The sequence below is a fragment of the Aspergillus karnatakaensis genome, assembly GCF_047715665.1.
Source record: "Aspergillus karnatakaensis strain CBS 102800 unplaced genomic scaffold BJY04scaffold_9, whole genome shotgun sequence".
NCBI lineage: Eukaryota > Fungi > Ascomycota > Eurotiomycetes > Eurotiales > Aspergillaceae > Aspergillus > Aspergillus karnatakaensis.
The window spans coordinates 369,302-389,844 of NW_027395721.1; the positions used below are offsets into that span (position 1 = coordinate 369,302).

At 50.2% G+C, this 20,543-nt stretch overlaps 11 protein-coding genes across 11 annotated transcripts; 3 read left to right on the forward strand and 8 right to left on the reverse strand.

Moving 5' to 3' along the window:
- Positions 1–308: 308 nt before the first annotated feature.
- On the reverse strand, positions 309–1,831 carry BJY04DRAFT_181797 (lipoate synthase). Its single transcript, XM_073710243.1, has one exon. The coding sequence runs from the start codon at positions 1,789–1,791 to the stop codon at positions 547–549; it is 1,245 nt and encodes a 414-aa protein (XP_073574514.1). The 5' UTR covers positions 1,792–1,831; the 3' UTR covers positions 309–546.
- Positions 1,832–2,336: 505 nt separating this feature from the next.
- On the reverse strand, positions 2,337–4,367 carry BJY04DRAFT_215159 (uncharacterized protein; the record flags this gene model as incomplete). The annotated part of the gene is made up of 2 exons (XM_073715421.1): positions 2,337–3,233; positions 3,288–4,367. The coding sequence occupies 2 exons, from the start codon at positions 4,365–4,367 to the stop codon at positions 2,337–2,339; spliced, it is 1,977 nt and encodes a 658-aa protein (XP_073574515.1).
- Positions 4,368–4,659: 292 nt separating this feature from the next.
- On the forward strand, positions 4,660–5,224 carry BJY04DRAFT_181800 (uncharacterized protein). Its single transcript, XM_073710244.1, has one exon. It carries the CDS (start codon positions 4,766–4,768, stop codon positions 5,015–5,017), a length of 252 nt encoding a protein of 83 aa, XP_073574516.1. The 5' UTR covers positions 4,660–4,765; the 3' UTR covers positions 5,018–5,224.
- Positions 5,225–5,415: 191 nt separating this feature from the next.
- On the forward strand, positions 5,416–7,408 carry BJY04DRAFT_169311 (putative ribosomal assembly complex component Ipi3). The gene is made up of 2 exons (XM_073709192.1): positions 5,416–5,786; positions 5,841–7,408. Exons 1-2 carry the CDS (start codon positions 5,439–5,441, stop codon positions 7,212–7,214), a joined length of 1,722 nt encoding a protein of 573 aa, XP_073574517.1. The 5' UTR covers positions 5,416–5,438; the 3' UTR covers positions 7,215–7,408.
- A 278-nt stretch (positions 7,409–7,686) lies between these two features.
- Positions 7,687–8,745, reverse strand: BJY04DRAFT_181803 (2-deoxyribose-5-phosphate aldolase). Its single transcript, XM_073710245.1, has one exon. It carries the CDS (start codon positions 8,657–8,659, stop codon positions 7,859–7,861), a length of 801 nt encoding a protein of 266 aa, XP_073574518.1. The 5' UTR covers positions 8,660–8,745; the 3' UTR covers positions 7,687–7,858.
- Positions 8,746–8,809: 64 nt separating this feature from the next.
- Positions 8,810–9,772, reverse strand: BJY04DRAFT_181804 (uncharacterized protein). Its single transcript, XM_073710246.1, has 3 exons — positions 9,650–9,772; positions 9,492–9,573; positions 8,810–9,413 (listed from the first exon to the last, which is right to left on the reverse strand). The coding sequence occupies exons 1-3, from the start codon at positions 9,709–9,711 to the stop codon at positions 9,189–9,191; spliced, it is 369 nt and encodes a 122-aa protein (XP_073574519.1). The 5' UTR covers positions 9,712–9,772; the 3' UTR covers positions 8,810–9,188.
- A 239-nt stretch (positions 9,773–10,011) lies between these two features.
- Positions 10,012–12,076, reverse strand: BJY04DRAFT_169333 (putative siroheme synthase). Its single transcript, XM_073709193.1, has 2 exons — positions 11,615–12,076; positions 10,012–11,562 (listed from the first exon to the last, which is right to left on the reverse strand). The coding sequence occupies exons 1-2, from the start codon at positions 11,937–11,939 to the stop codon at positions 10,202–10,204; spliced, it is 1,686 nt and encodes a 561-aa protein (XP_073574520.1). The 5' UTR covers positions 11,940–12,076; the 3' UTR covers positions 10,012–10,201.
- A 752-nt stretch (positions 12,077–12,828) lies between these two features.
- Positions 12,829–14,780, forward strand: BJY04DRAFT_181811 (proteasome regulatory particle lid subunit RPN5). The gene is made up of 5 exons (XM_073710247.1): positions 12,829–13,055; positions 13,112–13,168; positions 13,227–13,463; positions 13,516–14,004; positions 14,066–14,780. The coding sequence occupies exons 1-5, from the start codon at positions 12,972–12,974 to the stop codon at positions 14,663–14,665; spliced, it is 1,467 nt and encodes a 488-aa protein (XP_073574521.1). The 5' UTR covers positions 12,829–12,971; the 3' UTR covers positions 14,666–14,780.
- BJY04DRAFT_181812 (alpha/beta hydrolase) lies at positions 14,670–15,919 on the reverse strand. Its single transcript, XM_073710248.1, has one exon. The coding sequence runs from the start codon at positions 15,716–15,718 to the stop codon at positions 14,885–14,887; it is 834 nt and encodes a 277-aa protein (XP_073574522.1). The 5' UTR covers positions 15,719–15,919; the 3' UTR covers positions 14,670–14,884.
- Positions 15,920–16,400: 481 nt separating this feature from the next.
- BJY04DRAFT_181814 (40S ribosomal protein eS27) lies at positions 16,401–17,701 on the reverse strand. The gene is made up of 3 exons (XM_073710249.1): positions 17,521–17,701; positions 17,277–17,339; positions 16,401–17,209 (listed from the first exon to the last, which is right to left on the reverse strand). The coding sequence occupies exons 1-3, from the start codon at positions 17,521–17,523 to the stop codon at positions 17,027–17,029; spliced, it is 249 nt and encodes an 82-aa protein (XP_073574523.1). The 5' UTR covers positions 17,524–17,701; the 3' UTR covers positions 16,401–17,026.
- A 105-nt stretch (positions 17,702–17,806) lies between these two features.
- On the reverse strand, positions 17,807–19,995 carry BJY04DRAFT_169377 (aminoalcoholphosphotransferase). The gene is made up of 7 exons (XM_073709194.1): positions 19,521–19,995; positions 19,452–19,461; positions 19,156–19,313; positions 19,054–19,100; positions 18,902–18,997; positions 18,185–18,849; positions 17,807–18,132 (listed from the first exon to the last, which is right to left on the reverse strand). The coding sequence occupies exons 1-7, from the start codon at positions 19,658–19,660 to the stop codon at positions 18,010–18,012; spliced, it is 1,239 nt and encodes a 412-aa protein (XP_073574524.1). The 5' UTR covers positions 19,661–19,995; the 3' UTR covers positions 17,807–18,009.
- Between the last annotated feature and the right edge of the window lie 548 nt (positions 19,996–20,543).

Below are 20,543 nucleotides of genomic sequence, written 5' to 3' on the forward strand. Positions count from 1 at the left end.
CCGCTACCCAGCTTGCGTTATCCTCGACTAACTAGACAACAATACTGGTATCAGATGGCCCTGAAGACCTCTGCATTAAGGCCAGCGAATTCCCAGTGCTGAAGGGTCTTTTGTACTGTCTTTTCGTCTGAATTCACGGAAATCTGCACGATCAATCTTATTGCATGCCGGCACGTGATAGACCTCGAGCTTCTGGTCATGTATCTCACGTGACTGATAGCTTCAGGAACAAACCAAGCAAACATCTTCACTGATGCACTGCGTAATGCCAGTAAGTCGGCCCAGTACCTTAGGTACCTAGGTAGGTGGCTCAATAATTTTAGATGGTTGTGGAGTTGGGTATGGATGCACACAAAACTATGAATGTAAGAGAGAAATACTTATTACTAGGCACTGTATATCCTTGACCCGAAGCTCAAAGATTCGTTGTATTGATCACCAATAAGCCTAAAGATCACTTCTAACCGGTACAAGACGCCCAAGATGAAGAGAAAAAACATTGCTGTTACCATGCGCCAGGAAAATGTTGAGCATTTGAGACAAAAATTATGGCGTCACTTCGTCCACAGATACTGTACTACCGCTGACGGCTTGCTCAGGGTTGACAGCCCTTCGCTTCTTCAAAACATTCTCAATGAACGCCTCACCTGCCTTGTAGCTACTCCGAACTAAAGGACCTGACGCACAGTATAGGAATCCCATATCGAGAGCGCGCTGGCGCCACAGCTCGAATTGATCTGGAGTGACGTACTCATGCACAGCCATGTGCCGCTTTGTTGGCCGCATATACTGACCAAATGTGACAACATCAACATTGACAGCCCGAAGTTGACGAAGGGCATCCCATAATTGCTCTTCGGTCTCGCCTAGACCCAACATGAGAGACGTCTTGGTGATGAGCGACGGCTTAGCTTTCTTTGCCGCGTCGAGTACACTAATTGATTGCTGGAAGGTTGCTCGACGGTCACGGACGTATGGTGTCAAGGCCTCGACAGTTTCGACGTTGTGAGCGTACACATCTAGGCCAGACCTAGCGGTAATGGCAACCATGTCCAAATCTCCTCGGTAGTCACCGGTCAAGCACTCCACCAGAATATTGGGCGCCTTTTGTTTTATCTTGATCACCGTCTCCGCAAAGTGGCGAGCCCCGCCATCGGCCAGGTCGTCACGGTCAACAGCCGTGAGCACGACATACCCTAGGCCCCATCTTGAAATAGCCTCTGCTGTATTTTCCGGCTCGTGAGGGTCAAGTGGCGCCGGTGTGCGAGAAGTCTTCACACTGCAGAAACGACAACCACGTGTGCAGGTGTCCCCCATCAGCATAATCGTCGCAGTGGCGGCGGCTTTGTTGTCTCCGCCCCAGCAGTCGGAGATGTTAGGGCACCGAGCTTCCTCGCACACTGTATGTAGATTCAGCCCTCGGAGGTCCTTCTTCAGGCGTTGATAGTTCTTCGAGTCGGGAATTGGCGTCTTCAGCCACGGCGGCAACCGAGTCATTTCTTTCTTGCGGCCGGCGGGGCCAACGAGCGCGGTTTTGAGAGCGTATGCTTCGGAAGCATCAAGAGGTTCATTTTCACTTCCGCCAGTCACAAAGTCAGAGAAAGAAGGCCCAGAGTTGAGCTTGTCCGTGAAAGTTGTCCGTTTCTTAGGTGTCACAACTCCGCTGGTGGCGGATGGTGAATCTGTGGTGGCGTATCCACGGTAGCTGAGATAGGATGCGCTTTCTGGCGGAGAAGCAAGAGCTCTTGAGGTCGAGTAAAGCACTCGCAATCGGTTTGTTGTAGCAGCCATGGCGATGACTGCTGTGAATAATAATCTCGTTCTTGTTGTAAGAAGTTTGTTGGAATTCCGCGGGAAACCGCCGCGGACGATAACTCTTGAAATTCAGCTAGCCCAGATTAGGTAAGGTTTCCCCAAGCCCGCACTAGCACGATTTCGTCACCTGGGGCAGACCGGGCAGAAGGACCTAGCACCCTAGGTAGACCTCAAATCCCCCACCTGCACCTGCAGGGCTAGGTAGATCGAAGCTGAACCTTGGGAGTATATACTATATACTAATAATTTCTCAACATGATTTGGTATTGTTTTGTTCAATTCAATGGTCCTAACATTGGATAATTAATTACACATTAACAATGGCATAGCACAGCTACCACCAGGCGAGAGTAGGTAAACATAGGAAAAGTTGTAAAAAGAGGCTGATCATGTTGAATGCTGGAGATACAAATGGAAAGGCTGAAAAGCGGATCAGAAATGGGCCACAAGTTCTAGTCTAGAAAGAGAAATGCGCTTTTATAAGAGAAAGAAGCGGCAACTTTGCGATCAAAAATAGAAAACTATGCCTTGGTCTCCAGGACCTGGATTAGCACTAGCATAGCGGATATCAGAGCGTCGTCAGGCGGCCCCCGGAGTGTAAACAGCAAGTTGTCAATAGTTCGATCAAGCTCCTCATGAAGTTTACTACATCGAGGACCAAGCACCTGGTCCCGGATCCGAGACGGTGGAGCTTGCGTGAACTTCATCCCTAGAATTGACGAAGCCTTTTCTGGTACCGTATCCAGCTTTGGGAACTGAGCGCGTGGAGGCGTGTCAACAGTTTTGCGATTCAAAGATGGCAGAGTGAGGAGATAGTGCTTCGCTATCAAAACAGCACAAAGAGAGTCGAGAAGTGGTTCGGAAGCATTTGGAAATATTTGGCGAAAAGGACGAATTAGGGCTCGTTCGTGGTTGTGACGGAGGAACATGACAACTGGAGACGTCAGCCGCAGCATGTGCTGCGGAAAGTCTTTGACTGATTGTTCTAGCTGGTCAATCGTCCATTCGTGATCCCACCACTTCTCCAATTCCCCTTTGTCCGATTTCTTTGCTCGAGAACTCGGCGAGGCCAGGATGTTTGGCGAAGGGCCGACTTCGGGGTCGGGGTCTGATTTGGGCACTTCGCTTGTCTCGTCACATATATCTGTTTTGCTTGAGTTTGCTGCGCCCCTACTTGTCTCCGAGAAGTTGCCCTTGTTGTTTCCTTGTACCTTCGGTGAGGAGGTCGGATTGTGCGTAGCATATCCACTGTCTTCTAGAGGCGTATCCGGGCTAAAAGCCGAGACCTCCGGCAAACTTTGATCTGGAGTAGCGGGGATAATGTGCGTTGGGGTAGGCAGCGAGTAGCTCATTGCTGGTGAAGATTGCCGTGAGATATCGACTAATTTTGGCTTCATCTTGCTTTTTACGGCGAGGACCTGGAATATGGCCATTAGTAAATGAACGAATTGTACTGCGTATATTCGACATACCGCATCGTTGTGCGCACGTTTCCAATCAGGCACCAGCGGGCTTTTCTGGACGATTTGAAACTTCCTTCGATTAGATGTCATTGATCCGACGACTTCATCTCCCGCTGATTCCGTGGGGGCACCTTGAAGCCATGTTTCGCAATAGGATAAGCTGCTGGGAACCCAGCTACTTTCGCTAGACACTGTGCCTGATCTGCTTCTCTGTGTTTCAACGGACGACCCAGAGAAATTCCGCTTGCCCACCGAGTCCACGTCTGAGCAGGTAGTAGGTGGTGACATGCACCCCAAACCTCTCGTTGCAGGACTAAACTGCCCATTTCCTAGGTCGCACTGCCTCACGAAGGTCGAATGCGCAGTATGCACGTCGGTCGACTCGACGAGGCGACCTTGAACAGATACATCAGTCGCAGGGGTTTGAGGGGAGCAGTGGTTGCAAGCCATTCTTTCAGGAATGCAGCTGCAGTCTTTCTCTGCTTCTCGATCATTATCAATCTCAGAGCCTGGTTTCGATGAGAAGTACGTGGACGCCGGTGATGCTTGGGAGGTCTGAATGTCGGATAGAGGGGGGCTTGGAAGAAGGCCGAATGTTTCCAAGCTAGCTGCCATAAGATTCTGATCTGAGCGCCAGGCTCTCAATGTCCGCATCTCCTGAGGCTGTGTGACCACCTCGGATTCTCGAAAAGCAGTCGAGCCGTTATCAAAGGACGGGGACGTTGGGAGACGAAGCTGGAATGGCTCTTTCATCCTGCGCACCGAGCGGAAAGGCGAGATGCACGCGAGCCCACGATCTGCTAGGCGCCTAGGTTGTGACACAGTGTATTCGGATTGTTCAGAGCGTGGAGATGTGGATGGAATGAAGGAGAGAGGGCTCTGCGGGTGTTGCTTCTTCCATGGCTGCACACTGGGAGAGTACCGTGGCGAAGCTGGGGTACTAGTATGCGATGGTTGTTCATGGCTTGTTATACTATACGTAGGAACACTTCTGTTTATGTATGCTGGGACAGGACCGGCAGTCACCGTGTGATGTCGTTGATGGCTCTGGTGCCGTCTTGGGTAAGAGTCGTAGTCCGTAGAGGACATGGCGAATTGAGAGAAGAATTAAAGATATCACTGACAGATATCCACTTGTCAACCAGTAAGCGCGGAGAATAACGAGGAAACCAGATTAAAGGATTTCGGGCCAGTATGGGCATAGATGCGGCCGAAGAGACCTTATACTACTATATGATCGTAATTGCCAAACATCCCTTGATTACCTTGCGGTGACAACAGGCCGGATGTCGGGCATGTTCAACCCCCCTTCCAGAGGAACTCTGGAACATGACTGAAGCGTAAAGGGTTGCTGCCACCGTCCTTGCATTCCAAAGAGAGGTGAGATCCAGTGATTGGCCAATTTTTCTAGATCATTGGGTAGGGGACCAGGTAGAAACGTGGGTGATGCGCTTCTAGGGTCTCTGCATATCGTCATTACAGAGCGAATGAGACACGCAGACAACAGGCGAATGGGAAGAAAGACCCCGAGACCGGACATTGGACGAGCGTCACGATGCCTCAATTCAATAAAGCTGTTGCGCCGGGCAATCAAAAGGTGCAGCCCCTCGAAAGGCCCCCTTGCTTCGGTTGCTGTGGGTGCAGGTTGCATCAAGATCATACTTGGTGAGGGCGACGGTCCCACGGATCCTCATAGCATGTGCAGGAATTCCAAGGAAGATGTGGCGGAGGCGAACTAGAGCTCTGGTGCCGGGAGAGCTAGGATTCCTTCACGAGGCACCCAGTAGAACAGAGTCGCTCAAAGCAAGCTGAGTTCCTGATCAGGGCTGTCCATTGTTGATGGTGGTACAGATACCCATACATTGCCTGAGTAGACTAGTTGAGTTCAGCTAGTGGTGTTGAGGCGAAGGGGCTCAGGGGCCTAGGGCAGGGCACTTTTCCCTTCGAGAGGGTTGATGTTGATCAAACGAAGTCGATTGATTGATTTGTATCCTTGTCTAGGAAGGAGGACAGCACGTGATCGATGTCCTTTGGCCGAGGCTGCAAACATTGCAAACCTTCCTTATCGCGCAGCAAAAAAAAAAGATACAGATCAGATCAGTTGGGGGACTGTCTACTTGTTGCGACACACCCCATTCCGAGTGGAAGATCCTGCTCCTCATGCTCTCAGAATGTTTTATTGCGTCGACCTTGGCGTCCGCAAAAATCCCCGCTTCTGCTTCGCTTAGAGATGTCGGAATCTGCCTCCATGAGCTGCAGCCCTCAACGACTTTAAGATCCACCTTCAAGAAAAGCTCGACCGCTTCGAATTGTCTAGCTGTGAGCCCGTCGCATGTGTTCGCTGCGCAGTCAGAAAAGGCCATTGTGCATGTATACAGCAGAGAGAATGGCAATCAAGAAGCCACGGTTCCGTTTCCTGAGCGAATTCGCAGCATCGCCGTAGTTGGGTCGAAGAATGGCGATATCGTGGTGCTGGGCACTGAAGGTGGCCGCTTAATACTATGGGAGGTGAGTACTTAGCTGTCGCAACTACTGGGGTAGAGCTGATAGAAAATGGAATAGGTCTGTACCGGCCGCCAAGTTGCTACCAGTGCATCACATCTACGACCTGTTACCGCGATAGTGGTCGATCCCAGCTCGAACTTCATTCTCTCTGGGTCGTCGGATGCGAGCATTCACGTTTGGTCATTAGTTGACATCTTGTCATTTACTAAATCATCATCCCGACGCGATCGACAACCCCCTAACTCACCCATCCACACATTCTCGAACCACCGCGCAGCCATCAGTGCGATTGCAGTAGGGCACAGCACCGGCAGGTACAATATTGTTGTTTCTGCAGCTCAAGATAACACCGCAATTGTTTGGGACTATCGGACTGGCCATGTTCTGCGAAACTTCCTCTTACCGTTTAACGCGATTTCCCTTGCCCTCGACCCCGTTGATCGAGCGTTCTACGTGGGCTACGAAGATGGTAGTGCTCAGTCGGTGGACTTTTATAAGGAACAATCCGTCCAACACCCTCTTCATGACCCTTCGCTTCATGCTACACCAGCGCAAATCTCATCTGAAGACCGATGGCTCCCGCCTTCTGCCGATAGCGGTGCAGCACATGCGTTGACACTCTCATACGATGGCATGACCTTGTTGACAGGTCATGAGAATGGGAAAGTATACTCCTGGAATGTCGGGAGGCGGAAATACGCCTCGACCATAGCGGACTTTACCCACCCGGTTACGAACGTCATCATGCTACCTCTGAATGGCCTTCATGAGCAAGCTACCGGTCTAAAGAGAGTTGCACATACAATAATCAAGCCAAGATATGATCATACCCTCTCAGAACATACACAGTCTGCCGGATCTGTGCCTGCCGACTATGAGTTCAGCACTCACCTGCTTCGCTCGCCTCACTCCAATGACGCATCTGCAGAATCAAACTGGTTTATGGAGGCCTTTTCACATTCTTCTTTCCCTACTTCTTTCTTAGATCAAGGACTAGCCGAGCTAGCTGATATTGGCCAACCATCATCGAATGCGACAGCGCCATCCTCTGTGGGCGTGGCAATGGATATCGATAATCCTGCTAAGGATTCGCAGATAGCGTCCCTAGAAAGCGAAATTGCCATGCTAAGGCGGAAGGTCTCACTTAACGATGCAGCTCGGCAAGTCAGTACTGATGAGGTTACAAAGCTTCGTTCAGACCTTGTCAACCTCCAAGATTACGTTAATGAACTCACCGAGAAACGGGAGCAGTCGCAGCGGGAGAAAATCCGGCGTCAGGCGAAGAAGGAGCAACGGGCAACGCGCCGACGAGAAGCTTGGTTTGCTGCTGAGAAGAAGGGGAAGAACGGTGACTCCGTGCTGCGTCAAACGGAAGTGGAAGAGAATTCTGAAACAAGTGGCACTGATGACCAGAGCAGCGACGAGCAATGAATTTTCCCTCACGATGCCTCACTTCATCTCATTACACTTATTACTGTATTTCTACTTTCGTTTACTTAGGAGCGTCTGGTATGTTTCTAAAGTTTCGGTGGCGATGCATAGCTATTAGGGTAAGGGTGACATTCCACGGCGTAACAGGACTCGGATTCGATATGAGTGATCTTGATGGCTATCAGATAATCAGACCTTGCTGTATATAGACTGATCTAGGTAATTGGGTATCTACGTAGCACAATTGGTCGCTCTACACATTCCCCAGCATTCCCATGCCGTAGTTACTAGGCGTACTGCACAGTGCAGCCTAGGGCTCCGGATTTAACCGTACTGTAACTAGGCCATGGCATCCATTCCAGCGGCATCCACATTCTCACCAGCACTAATCTCGCCCATCGCACAATGTATCACCTTCTTGTTTCAGAATGCTGACCGTTTTTTATTAGACGACTCGGCCTTTCACCTCTACGCCGACAGAATGGATTGAATAGGCTCATTGGTCTTTATGTATAGATTGAACGAACAGCGCTGGCGACAATTGATTTTAAGCCTAGCATGATGCACTGAGCTAGACTACAGTTAAAATTTGTACAGAAGAACAAAACGTACTTAATGACCCACAAGAAGTATACGTGTTTTATTCAATATCCGCCACCGGAGGCTCCCTGCTCTTGAACCTCTCCTCCCTCCAACTCCTGTACAATCTTCACCCCCGAACTAGCACCAATCCGCTCCGCGCCAGCCTTCAACATCTTGATACAATCCACTGCAGATCGTACGCCACCGCTTGCTTTGACCTTCGTCCCTTTGCCCACGGCCTTGGCCGTCTCAAACATCAACGCCACATTCTGAGCCGAAGCTCCTGCGCCGTTAAACCCCGTGCTCGTCTTGATGTAGTCCGCACCAGCCAAACATGAAAGAATAGATCCAGCAATGATCTCGTCTCGAGCCAACTGCGACGTCTCAAGAATGACCTTCAGCCCAACGGGGGAAGGAGCGGCCTTTCGCACCGCAAGAATATCCTCGTAAACCTCCACATACTGCTTAGCCTTAAGTAATGGGTACTTGAGGACCATATCGAGCTCTTTTGCGCCTAGGGCGACGGCCTTGCGAGCTTCATCTTCCTTCTCGGAGGTCTCGTACATGCCCTCGTGGAATCCCACGACACAGGCCACGCCGACATCTGGTGCTTGCTTGAGGTTTTTCACGGCCTGTTCAACGTGGTTCAGGCGTACGCATACTGTAGCAAATTGATATTTTGACGCCTCGGCGCATAGATCGTCAATCTGCTCTTCTGTTGCTGCTAGTGCCAATTGGGTGTGATCGATTGTGCGGTTGACCTTTGATGGTGCTGGTTGTTGTTCCAGAGAGACTTCTGGCAAGGAGTTTGCGATACTGGAAATAAGCGCCTCCCATCCGGCGTTGTCTGTTGGAGTCGACATGGTGCAGACTGGACGCTTTGAGATTTTGTGGTGATGTGCAAACCAAAAGTGGGAGAATGCAACCCATTTATTTTTCTGCGGAGGATAGCCCCTCATCGTGTGGAGTATCGTGGAGTACAGGGTAGCATTCGGTATCTTCACGTGATATCTAGAGGATTGAAAGCCTCAGAAAGGTATATAGAGGGAGCACTGGTTACATAATTTGTTCAGGTGGTGATGTAGATTGGTAGTGGATCAGGAGCAGTATCAAGAAGGAAGGTGGCTCAAAGCGCATACTATAGTTTAAAAGCTTTAGACCTGGTGGGAGGGCTACAACAAAAAAGACAAGCCATCAAACAGACACAACCCTAAACTACAATGTATTTGTCAACGGTGCTTGTATGTAATAGACAACCAAAAAGACTTTGAAGTTGACCCGTTTCGAGTTCGTGCTCCAAGCACCACTATTATCCATATAAAGTTGGGAGATGCCGCTCACCGATCCATGCGAGAAACAGGTGTTATAGCATGCTCAGTTTGCTGGCCTGGCTCAGAAGCAGGTTCCTTTGCACGAGCCTTCAATGTTGTCAACCGGCGCGAATTTCCCGGATCCGAATGATCCAAATCCACCGCCACCGCCAGGGCCGCCGCCTCCACCACCACCACCACCACCTCGAGGTCCCCCAAAGTTACCCCAGCGCGATCTAGTGCTAGATTTGTTGTCGGCTTTGGTGATGTTGAATGGCGAGTTCTGTGCGGCTTCATATGGGTCGAACTAAGGAGCAAGCTATCAGTATAGGAGTTTCCAAGGCGAGTGCTGTAGAAGTGCTCGATAGAGTTCAGGCTGACTCACCGCGAAGAAACTTGTGAAGTAGAGCCCCAGGAAAAGGTAGATGTTTTCCACCAAGCGCCTCAACTGAACGGAGACTGGGGGACTGTAGTTGGATAAGAAACGAATGATTAGCGATCGGCACTGCGTAATGGTGGGGGTAAACGCGGCTCTCTACTCACGCTTGGAGAATATGCCCGTTATGCAGATAGACATTGGGCTTAGACGACTCTTTAGAGGCCATGATGATGATGCTGCTGCTGATGATGCACAGCTTTTGAAAAGGGAGCACTGATGGTTTGAAGTGAGACGAAATGACAGAAGGCACCGCTCTTGGCACTTAGATACCTAGTAGCGGAGCCCGTCCCCGTGACAATGCCTCTATTCCTATTTGGGAAGCATACAATAGAGGCCGGGGGCACGGGCGGGCGGGTCCCTGGTGGCAGGTGCCCAGGTGGAGGGAGCGCTCTATCCTAGAAATCGGTAGTACGTAAGGTTTCCAACTTCTCGACAGCCCATTTTTAACGGGTTAATCACACTCGAGGAGAACATGAATCATGATCAACGCAATAGGTAGGCTTCGGTTACTGTTAACGTCTCGCAGATCAACTGAACATCATGATGCTTGAAATCCGAATTATGCTCCAAAACGTTGAATCTCATGTCTAACATCACTAACTTCTATATGGGGTATCAATCTAACGCTATCTGATCACACTATATCATCCGAGTGTCTAAGCTTCGTGACTAGTCGCCGCGATTTCAGCGGGACTGCGTAGCTCATCCAGCCCTCGGAAACCCTCCTCGACAATCCACTTCTGGCCGTTGGGCTTGTGAAGAACGTAACAGCTGGCACCGACCACAAGCAATCCAGGTGGCCGCGACCCCTCCGCTTCAAATGCGTGACAGACATGCTCAAGCGTAGAGCGAATCACTCGCTGGTCACTGCATGAGGCACGTTCAATGATAGCACATGGAGTTTTCTTTGGCCAGAGAGTTCGTTGAGAAGAACCTTCATGTTCTTCCACTGATAATGCAGTTAGGGAGTCGACAAGTGCAGAGAGCCGGTGTAATGCCATTAAAAAGACCACCGTCTGAGTTGCCACATAAGCCGGAGGCTCAGGTGCTGCGCCTTTTCTCCCAGTACCAGTACACACCAGAACCTGATCAGACACCCCACGGTGAGTTGCTGGAATCTCTGCAAATAAGGGGGCACTCAGAGCGCTTGTGATGCCCGGTAGAACGACAGGTGTGAAACCTTCAGCGCGAAAGAACTCGAGTTCCTCGCCTCCACGTCCGTAAAGGTACGGGTCACCCTGTTTTAAACGAAGCACCTGGTGGCCTTTTTGGAGCGCATCCAAGCCCATGCGGAGGAACTCTTCCTGTGCTTGATCGGCATTTCCGGGGAATTTGCGTGCAATATGAACTTCAGTTCGCCGCGGAATCAATTCTAGTACAGGGGCAGGCACGAGCTTGTCCGCCAAAATAATGTCGGCACTTTGAATGGCATTATAAGTCGCCCGAGTCAGCAAATCTGGATGCCCCGGACCTGAGCCGGCGAGTATTATTCTGCCTTTCCTCTGGGGCAATTGCTCCCCGTTCCCTTCAATGGCCTTCGTGTTGCCTGAGCTATATTCTCGAAGAATATTATCGATGTCTGAGTCGTTGATGGCAGCGAGTTTTCGAAGTGGCCAGTATTCACATATCTGCGACAACCAGCGCATGCGCCTGGTTTTAGCCGCGTTGACGTCGTCTTCCGTTACTAGGTTGTTGAAAGTGTGTTTCTGACCAGTCGAGTCGTCCTCGTCGGCATCAAAGCCTGTGTCACAAAGCCCCGCCGCAAAGTCTTCTTCCCAAAGACGCTTCCTAACTGTCCCAAGTCTATCAATTGCGCTTCCTAGATTCGAGGGAAAAATTGACGAAATCTCTCTCTTCAGTCGCGAAGCGAGCTTGCACCCACGGCCGGAAGTTGTAATACCGATGTGAAGAGGACCATCTGAGTAGGTGGAGAGCAAACTGAAGGTACACAATTCTGGGGCGTCTGAAACATTAACTGGGATTCTGAGGCGCCGGCATAATTTGGATATATGAGAACCTGTAGCGTGGATCAGCTAGGGAATGATTTGGTAGGCGGTTTCAAGACATACTGAGAGGATGACTCCCGCCAAGGGTGACAAAAACCATATCCACAACACCGTCAACATCCTCTCTCCCTAGACTCTTCAGATCATCATCCTGAAACTCCCTCTGGATCCAGTTCGCAGATCCGGCCTCAACGTGCGTGGCGAGAGTAGACTGAAGGGTTTCGGATTCAGGCGAAATGATAATTGGTTTGGCTCCGGCTTGCACACTTTTGGCGCACCGAGCTGCAGCAAGAGGGTTTGCGCCAACAATCAAATGCACTTGTGAGTCTGCATCTATAGAAGCCAGTAATGGTATTTGAGCTGCGCTCTCCGATGATGCATCCTTCATGTTGCCAAGCTTCAAACTGAGACGTCTCAGCAATTTATGATCAACGATTTGGGATACGAAGGTGTGAAACAAGTATCAGGAGAACAGCACGAGTGTGAGCAGCCGCCAATACTAATATGGTCCAAGTTCACAAGTGCCTCGAAGCATGGAGCATTTAAGCAATAGAGAACTGGATGCTCCGCGGAAATAAGTTGAAGCCAATTGGCTAAGAGGCAAAAGTCGAGATAACGGCTAACCTTGCAGTCTGTCGTTTCCAATTGTTATTCCTGATGAAATGATAAGCCTATCTCGGGCTGTTAGACCGTTCCAATACCCAAAAAATGATATTAGCAAACCTCGCTGCTCAAAATCTGGTGGCAGCAATTCGCAGATTTTATACATTCTCCGCCAAAAGCAGTTAAGACGATGGCGTGATCGGTGTAGCTTAGATAAGTTTATTGTGGCCTTACCACACAGGCATCAAGGCACATTTCCATGGGATAGAACGGAATGCCGCGACAGCATAGCGTAGCAGTCTACTTGGTAGCAGCAACAGGACGCCGGTAATTGCTAATTGAGCCCACTAGATCGGGCGCATCCTTCAGGGGGCGGAGGATGTGCTGCTGAGTGCAGAACAATGACCGGGTGCGACTCCAGCTCGTGGGTTTGGTATAATAACTGGTACTGGCATGGCTTTGCGGGAAAGCCTAGGCAAAGTGTGGATCATCTTCGATTTGAATAAGTGTCTGCTCAAAATGACGCGACGAAAACATTAATATCCAGGCGGCAGTTGATGCAGCTTGTTGTTCCTGTTGTTTGGGTTTAAAAGAGAAGATGGATATGGTCACGTGAGCCAGAGCTTCGGCCAGCTCAACTGACGCCGCAAGCTCCAGATGGCAGACGCATCCATACCTCATCATCTCAGCATCTTCTGTCTCCATCACGCCCCCCTCTCTCTGACAAGCTCATAAGATCTGCATCTACCCTTCAATCTTTTCACCTCAGTCTCTGATATCCCGCCATCGAAAACGGTACACTTGAGCAGTCAGCACCATGTCCGACGGACTCTTGAGACCGGAGAAGGACTTCTCCAAGGATGCTGACAAGCTGATCCCGGAAGCGGAGCAGCTTGCAAAGGTATAGACTACCGCACACACTCTCGCTATTAAATTACTATACTGACTCTCTGCCAGACTGACGTACAGGGCGCCATTGACAAGCTGCTAGTGTTGGAGAAGCAAGCAAGACAGGTATGATCATGTCATTTGTGTGGTATACATGCCTAGTCTAATTATGACAACCTTCCAGTCGTCCGACTTGCCCACCACCTCTCGCATACTCACTACTATCGTCACAATCAGCAAGAAAACCGGTGATTGGAACTTGCTCAACGACCAGATTCTCCTGCTCTCCAAGAAACATGGCCAGCTCAAACAAGCTATTGCGAGGATGGTTCAGACGGTGATGAAATTCTTGGATGATACACCAAACCTAGATACCAAGCTATCTGTCATTCAAACTTTGCGGACTGTGACGGAGGGCAAGGTTGGTTCAAAGCCGCATGGTGTCTTACCCACTCAATTAACGCAACATGCAGATCTTTGTCGAAGTCGAAAGAGCTCGCGTTACGCGCATTTTGTCTCAGATCAAGAAGTCACAGGGTGACCTCAATGCTGCCGCCGACATTCTTTGCGAGTTACAAGTCGAGACGTTCGGGTCTATGACGAGGCGAGAGAAGACAGAATTTATTCTAGAACAAGTTGGACTTTGTATTGAACGTGGCGACTGGACACAGGCAACAGTTTTAAGCCGCAAGATTAATCGCCGATATTTCGCCCGCAAACCCAAGAAGACCGCCGAGGAGTTGGAGAAGCTCAAGAAGGAAGCTGAGGAGCGAGAGAAAACACGTGGACCGGACGAGCCTCCCATGGAGGTGGATGACGACGTTACAGATTTGAAGCTTCGCTACTACGAACAACAGATTATTCTTGCCAATCACGACTACAAATACTTGGATGTTTGCAAGCACTACAGGGAGGTGCTCGATACAGACTCTGTGCAGGATAACCCAGAACAGCTTCGAGCGGTAAGTTACTTTGCATTTCCCTGGAGTATATGATGAGGGACACAAACTAATTCAACCCTAGGTTCTCGCACGCATTGTGTACTACATTGTATTGTCTCCATACGACAACGAACAATCCGATCTATTGCACCGTATTCAACAGGATACCAGGCTTTCAGCTGTTGCTGTGGAGGCCCGCCTGGTGAAGCTATTCACTGTCCCCGAGCTGATGCGCTGGCCTATTGTTGCAGAGCAGTTCGGTCCTCACCTATGCAACACCGACGTGTTTAGTCCCAAGCCGAGTCAATCCGCCGAAGACCAGCCGCATAAACGCTGGCAAGATCTTCGCAAGCGTGTTATTGAACATAATGTCCGTGTGGTGGCGAAGTATTACACCCGCATTCAGATGGGCCGCTTGACCCAGCTACTGGACTTGACCGAGGAGGAAACGGAGAAATACATCAGTGACCTGGTTACATCAAAAACAATCTACGCGAAGATTGATCGACCGGCACGGCTTGTCAACTTCTCCAAGCCCCGCGATGCCGACGATGTGTTGAACGAGTGGAGCAGCGATATGAAGAGTCTTCTCGGCCTTTTGGAGCGCATTGACCACCTTATCACCAAGGAAGAGATGATGGCACGGATTCTTCCAACTCGGGAAAAGGCAAAGGCCCGTTAATACGGTTTGCGGAGACGTGGCTGTGACGGAAGACATAACGGATGTATAACTATGCAATAGTACTATCTATTAGAATTCATCATCATCCGCCTGATCGATATCCACTTCTGGGTGTAAATAAATTATAAGCATATTCTATGTAAAGGCCTCTAACCATTCTAAGCGAGCCAGGTTCTGCAAACAGATCAAGGTATATCAAAGCCAGAAACTGCAAAATATCTAAAAGGGCAAATCCATGTCATTAACATCCTCCTCCTTGGCCTTATCCTTCTGCTGCCCTCCCTCCAGAGTCTCCCGAATGAACCTCACAGCAGCATCTAGATACGGCCTTTGGCTCGGCAGAAAATGACCACCGGGATGCCAAACGACCTTCCCCTCACCCTCCGGATCACCCGCACAAGCCTCGATCAACGTCCTGCTCCTACCCTCATCAACCACAGCATCCAACGACCCCAGCACATGTAAGATCGGGGTCTGAATCGGCGGGCTCTCATAAAAGGCCTTGTACCGTTCCCCCGGCGAACGAAAGCCACTATAACACAGCGCAAACTTCAACGCCGGGTGGTTCAGCGCCTCAAACGAAGCCGGGTACTTGAACCCCTCACCCGCTGCGGAAAACAGCTTGAACGCCTCCTGCCTCTTCTCTTCCAACAGCGAAACAACCATCGCCGCCATCGCGGCGCCCTGCGAGAACCCAATCACGCCATCAAATGGCCCCTCCTCGCCAAGAACCTTTGCGATGGCGTCAAGCCCATCCTCGAGTCCAACGTAGAGCGGCGGGTCTGCTGTGTTCGAGCGTCTGTACCATCCGTATGACTCGGTTTCGGTCTCTTCGGCGGCGTCTGTGGATCCGGAGCCTTCTTGCGGCGTGTACCCAGGGATGTCGGCTGGGTTGAGACGTAGCGGGCCGGTGGGATATATGGCGGAAATTTCGTGCAGGGGAAAGGCCTTCGTTATGTGTTTGACCAAGGCGCGGGATTTGGCGTGGAAGAGTGGGCCAGATTGGGTGTAGCCGTGGAGCATGAGAAGTTTAAGCGGAGGGCGAGCGGCCATTTTGGAGAAGGGGGCGATGTTCGCAGTTGAGAATAATTAAAAGGAGAAGAGGGAAGAAACCTGCAGAGAGTATCAAGGGAGAGTACTAGGCTGGAGGAAGTACTCCGTAGTCTAGTTGGACTGTTGGAGTCGTAAAAGATCGAATGAGGGGTGATAAGATAAGAACCCTCGGCTCCAATGGCAGCCATCATAGTAACTAACGCTCTCTCCGAGCACTGGTGTCTGTACATCTACTACTCTTAGAGCGAGATCAGGATGGGGTGGCGTCGATCAGTAGCTCCTCCATCCTCCGAGAAGGTCTCGTCCGCTCGAGGTTCAGGGGAGATTATGCTATTCAGGGCCGACTGTCGTTCTCAATTACCTTCGATTGGGATAACTAAATGATGATGGGCGCAAAAGACAGGACAATTGACAAGGGATCATGATACTCCCACTACTCGCCGCTATAGATGATTTCCTACACTATGCGTCACTATTGCATAGTACAATACGCACAGCCATGACAGTCGGACTGTCGCAGAATTACTGAGGTGGACCCGGGGCCCCAGATGTGCATCGAGTTATTAACTTAGTAGTATACGGCTCCAAGTACGGCTCGGGAGTCGGTAACTGCGCACGGAGCCACTTAGGAGGCTTTGAACAGTGAACACTACAATCTACGCTAACAGGAACGATTTGATATATGTGTACGATTCGCTACAGCATCTAGGAGCCAGAACTTGCGCTTCCCTCGCAATCTAGTCGAGCATTCCTCTTCAGGAAGCCCTGGGCGAGACCGAGAAAGAAACCAGCGCGTCCGCTTGAAGCAAGTAACACCAAAGTATTCCAAGTGATGTTCACCAATGGAGGGTTGGCCGCCCCTAGGCCGTCTTAAAACACTCGTACTTGCTTCGATTGGAACGGCTCAAGCGGACGCGCCCGCTGTAAATATCGGATGATGCGTGAACTCGGTACGCTCGTCAGAGCAACGATGTACAAGAGAAAAAACGCAAAAACACAAAAAGGAGAGAGAAGAAACTGGTTTTTTGACGGAAACAAGCAATAAGCTGACAGAGTGCGGACCGATCAAGTGCCAGATATCCGGAACTCCCCTCGATGTGAAGAAAACGCTTTTTGGTATTGAACGGTGACGTGAGAGGTGTAGAAACATTTTTCTCATTGCCCAGCATTGTCGTGGGGGTTTCCCGCAAGGGGCGAGGATTCCATCTTCTATCTGAATGTGCTTTCTCAAAAAAATAGTATTAATCCATCATCATCGAAGAACGCCACGTTGCAATCGTCATCGCTCCAACTCCGTTGTCGCGATATCTACTTGCGGCGGAAAGAGCAGCCCTCGGTGAGACGGGCCTTGCCACCGGTGGGCTGGCAGAGAACGGTGGAGCATCCGGAGCACACAACGACGGTCTGGGCGTGGGAGAAGACGGTGGTGATGTTGAAGCAGCCGGGGCACTTGACGTCCATGAAGAAGGAGCGGGGGGCAGGCACAAGTTGCTGTCGAAGCCAAGTCCCAACATTAGTTATCGAGAACCGTACACTTATCCAATCCGATCGATCATACCTTGAGCTTGTGCTTGCGAGCCTCAGCCTGAGGGGTGGGGTTGAGAAGGTCGACCGCGAGAACCTATTTCAAAAGTTTTGTCAGTGAGATTCCCCTCGATAGTCTGAAAATTCGTGATGGTCCGTCGGTAGACAAAAGGTGATGACGACGACGATAGCGAGAGGGGACATTTAGAAGTAATCGAGGTGTGCATAGTGTTCGATGGGAAGGTCTGATGGATAGATGATAAAAAATTCCAACTTACCATCTTGACGAAAATGAATCGATCAGCGAAGAAAGTTGAGATGAGCGCTGATGAGATGGCCGGCTTGGGGGTGTGAAAGCAACAGGAGGTCTCGTGGAGATGGCGAAGTTTGAAGGGAATTCTCGACAGCGCCCCCAGTCGGCCCGTTTGGGCGTAATAATAGGGTTCAGCCCTCGCTAACACTCCCGCGGCATCGAGACGCTTCCAGCATAGTTGGTACTGATTATCTAATCAATCTTAATATTTGCATAAGTCGAATCCTCCACTATATGTCAGAAACAAGAACTGTTTGCACCATCAACTCATACGCGTATTAATATTGTCATCTAACTCGCTCTCTAACAATACGCTAAGACATGCAACGTGACCGAATAGCATAGGTATGTGGCGGGCTCCAGCTCAGCTCCAAAAATTGTCGCCGCGCAACAACTCAGACGAGGCCTCCAAGTAGGTCGAGGATCCGTGATTGCGTACAGATCGAGGCTCCATCTACAGCGTCTTTTTCGACGCACGGACGACATCACCATTTGCAGCCTCTTCTGGCATGTACGGGTGCTTGATGGTCAAGCACCAGATATCAATGTAATCGCAGATCGTAGTAATAATATCGTGCTGACACTGTTAGCAGATTGAATGTTTCCTGAATAAAGGTAGAGATGCTCACCACAAAGCTTCCATAGACACCAAGCCCCAGACCTAGACTCAAAAACACAAATGCGGGTTGTCCAATAGTGCTAACCAAGGGTTTCGACCAGAGACCAAAAAGTGCGCCACCACTGTCAACTACCGCCAGCGCGAGAGGTCCAAGAAGTATGTTCGAGTAAGGAAAATCGGTTTTGACCAAGTGGGCGCAAATAATCCGTCCAACGGCATAGGCATTGACGAGGCCGACATACAGACTGAATGGAACCAGATAATTTTCAAGGATAGCCGGGTTGAGGAATAGATACGCCGGGACCACGACCCATGTTGCAGCTAGCGGGAGAAGACCGTAAAGGGGCCGGACTGGATCTTTGCCACGCTCCCTTCGAACCTGAACGACATGCGCAATACTTGAGCCGGTCGCGAAGAAAAGCATGATTCCACCGTAGATGAGATACCATTGCGTGAACGGTACCTCATAGAGTTGCGCGGGGATAAATCCGAGCTTGGGAATTCCAAATGTCTCGAACATGGGCTGGTGCCAGAAGCTGCCGCCGCCCATGTACGCAGTGAATCCAAAAACGACGCAGAGGGTCAGTACACCTTCGACAGGACCAGAAACAATTCCTAGCGTAAGCACCTGCGTGTAGTACATATCCCAAGTCTGAACATAGAACGTCATAGTAGCTAGGTCACTGAGTAAGTAGCGCGAAAATCCTAGAAGCTCAAGCTCACGTACATCCAAAAAGGGTCAGAACGGTTGCCCATGATTGGCCGAGGTTCAAGACTGCGGCAAATATCAATACACCCAGAGCCGTATTGCACGCGTCAACACCTGAAAAAGTGAGTGTTAGCAAAGTTTCATTCAATGAACCTGAATAGTCAACGTACTGTGGTCGAAGAGCTCGCCAAGAGGGCCGCTCTGCTTGGTTCTCCGGCTATCAGACTATATTAGTGCAAGCCCGTAACAATTTTGACATCTAATTCTCATACGCTTGAATGCCATCTACACCATCAAACGTCTGGTATAAGAATAGGCCAACGGCACAGCTGGCATAGACCCATCGAGGACAGTCCTGGTCTAGCGTTGGGTTGTAATATAGGACGGTGATGAGATTGATCAGGACGAAAAAAAGACCGGTCAGAGTGATCTAGCAACTCTCAGTCAGTGGGCAACGTTTTTGTACACTTCCTGGGCTTTCGTCAAAGTTACACCACGGTTTTCCCGGGGTGGCTTCGACTCCGAGGATTCTCCGTTCGGAGTAGGGCTGGAAACCCAGAAAACTTACAGCATTAGGACTAGACAAGGGACTGTTAGTCAACCAAGAAAAAATAATACGATCAGCGCAGCTACTCACGCCATGCTCATTGGAAAGAACTTGATCACAAAATTATTGTAGAAAGGTTTGAGAACATATCGACTGACGAGCGAGTGATCAACACCCGCGTAACGATAGTCCTTCAAATTTGATATTTGATGTTGTCGGATGTACACCATTGTGGTCGTCGGCGAGGAAGCACCTCTTACTCAGTCTCTGCGGGTGATGATAGGAATGTGTCTAGAGAGCTTGTCTTTTGAGGGTTGACGCAATGGAGCCGGTCTGCGCGCGGTGCAGATGGGCAATTAAGTATACGTACTCGGAAAGAGCGAGGTGGGATAGAAGATAGGAGTAAACGGAGAGACCAAATACAGAGGCGAAACAACTTATTAAAGGGCCATGAAGAAAAAGGATGGAGAGAGACGAGAGAAGCGAGAAAGGTCGCGGCGTCCTGTGACGACGTACTCCAGATCGTCCAGAAACCTAGCGGGCAGGCATGCCTCTCCACTGTATTTATTTTTTTTTTCTGCCGGCGGAAAAGCGTTCCTTGGAGGGCGGCGGACGGGATAATTGATTACAGCGAAGTACGAATAACGTCATAGAGCACCATCACTGCCAGTTGGCGCTCTGTATTGAGCGTATTGGTGGGTATCGGGTGACCACGTGCTGAGTTTCCAAGTCCCCATGGAAGGAACGGGCCAACCATACCGGTATGGGGAGCAACAATCCATACCTATTAATCCATACCATTCCGCCTTTGCTCTTCGAAGTTGAGTTGATGATCAAGAAGAAAGCTTCCTAACAACGCGCCAACAGTTCTTGGGAGTTAGATCAATTAACGAGGTGGGGTAGCAGTGAAAGGTCAAAGCAAGTACTGGCGATGTTATCCGAGGCTGGCATATGACGACAAAGCGCGAGGTTTCGAGTCTGCCTAAACCGACTCCCGAGACCCTAGGTAACTACTGGAGTCTGGATGTGATTTGGTAAGGCTGACCGGACAGAATCAAGAAATGAGGCACATGCCACATGCACAGAGATTTTTGGGATTGGTGTGCTTAATAC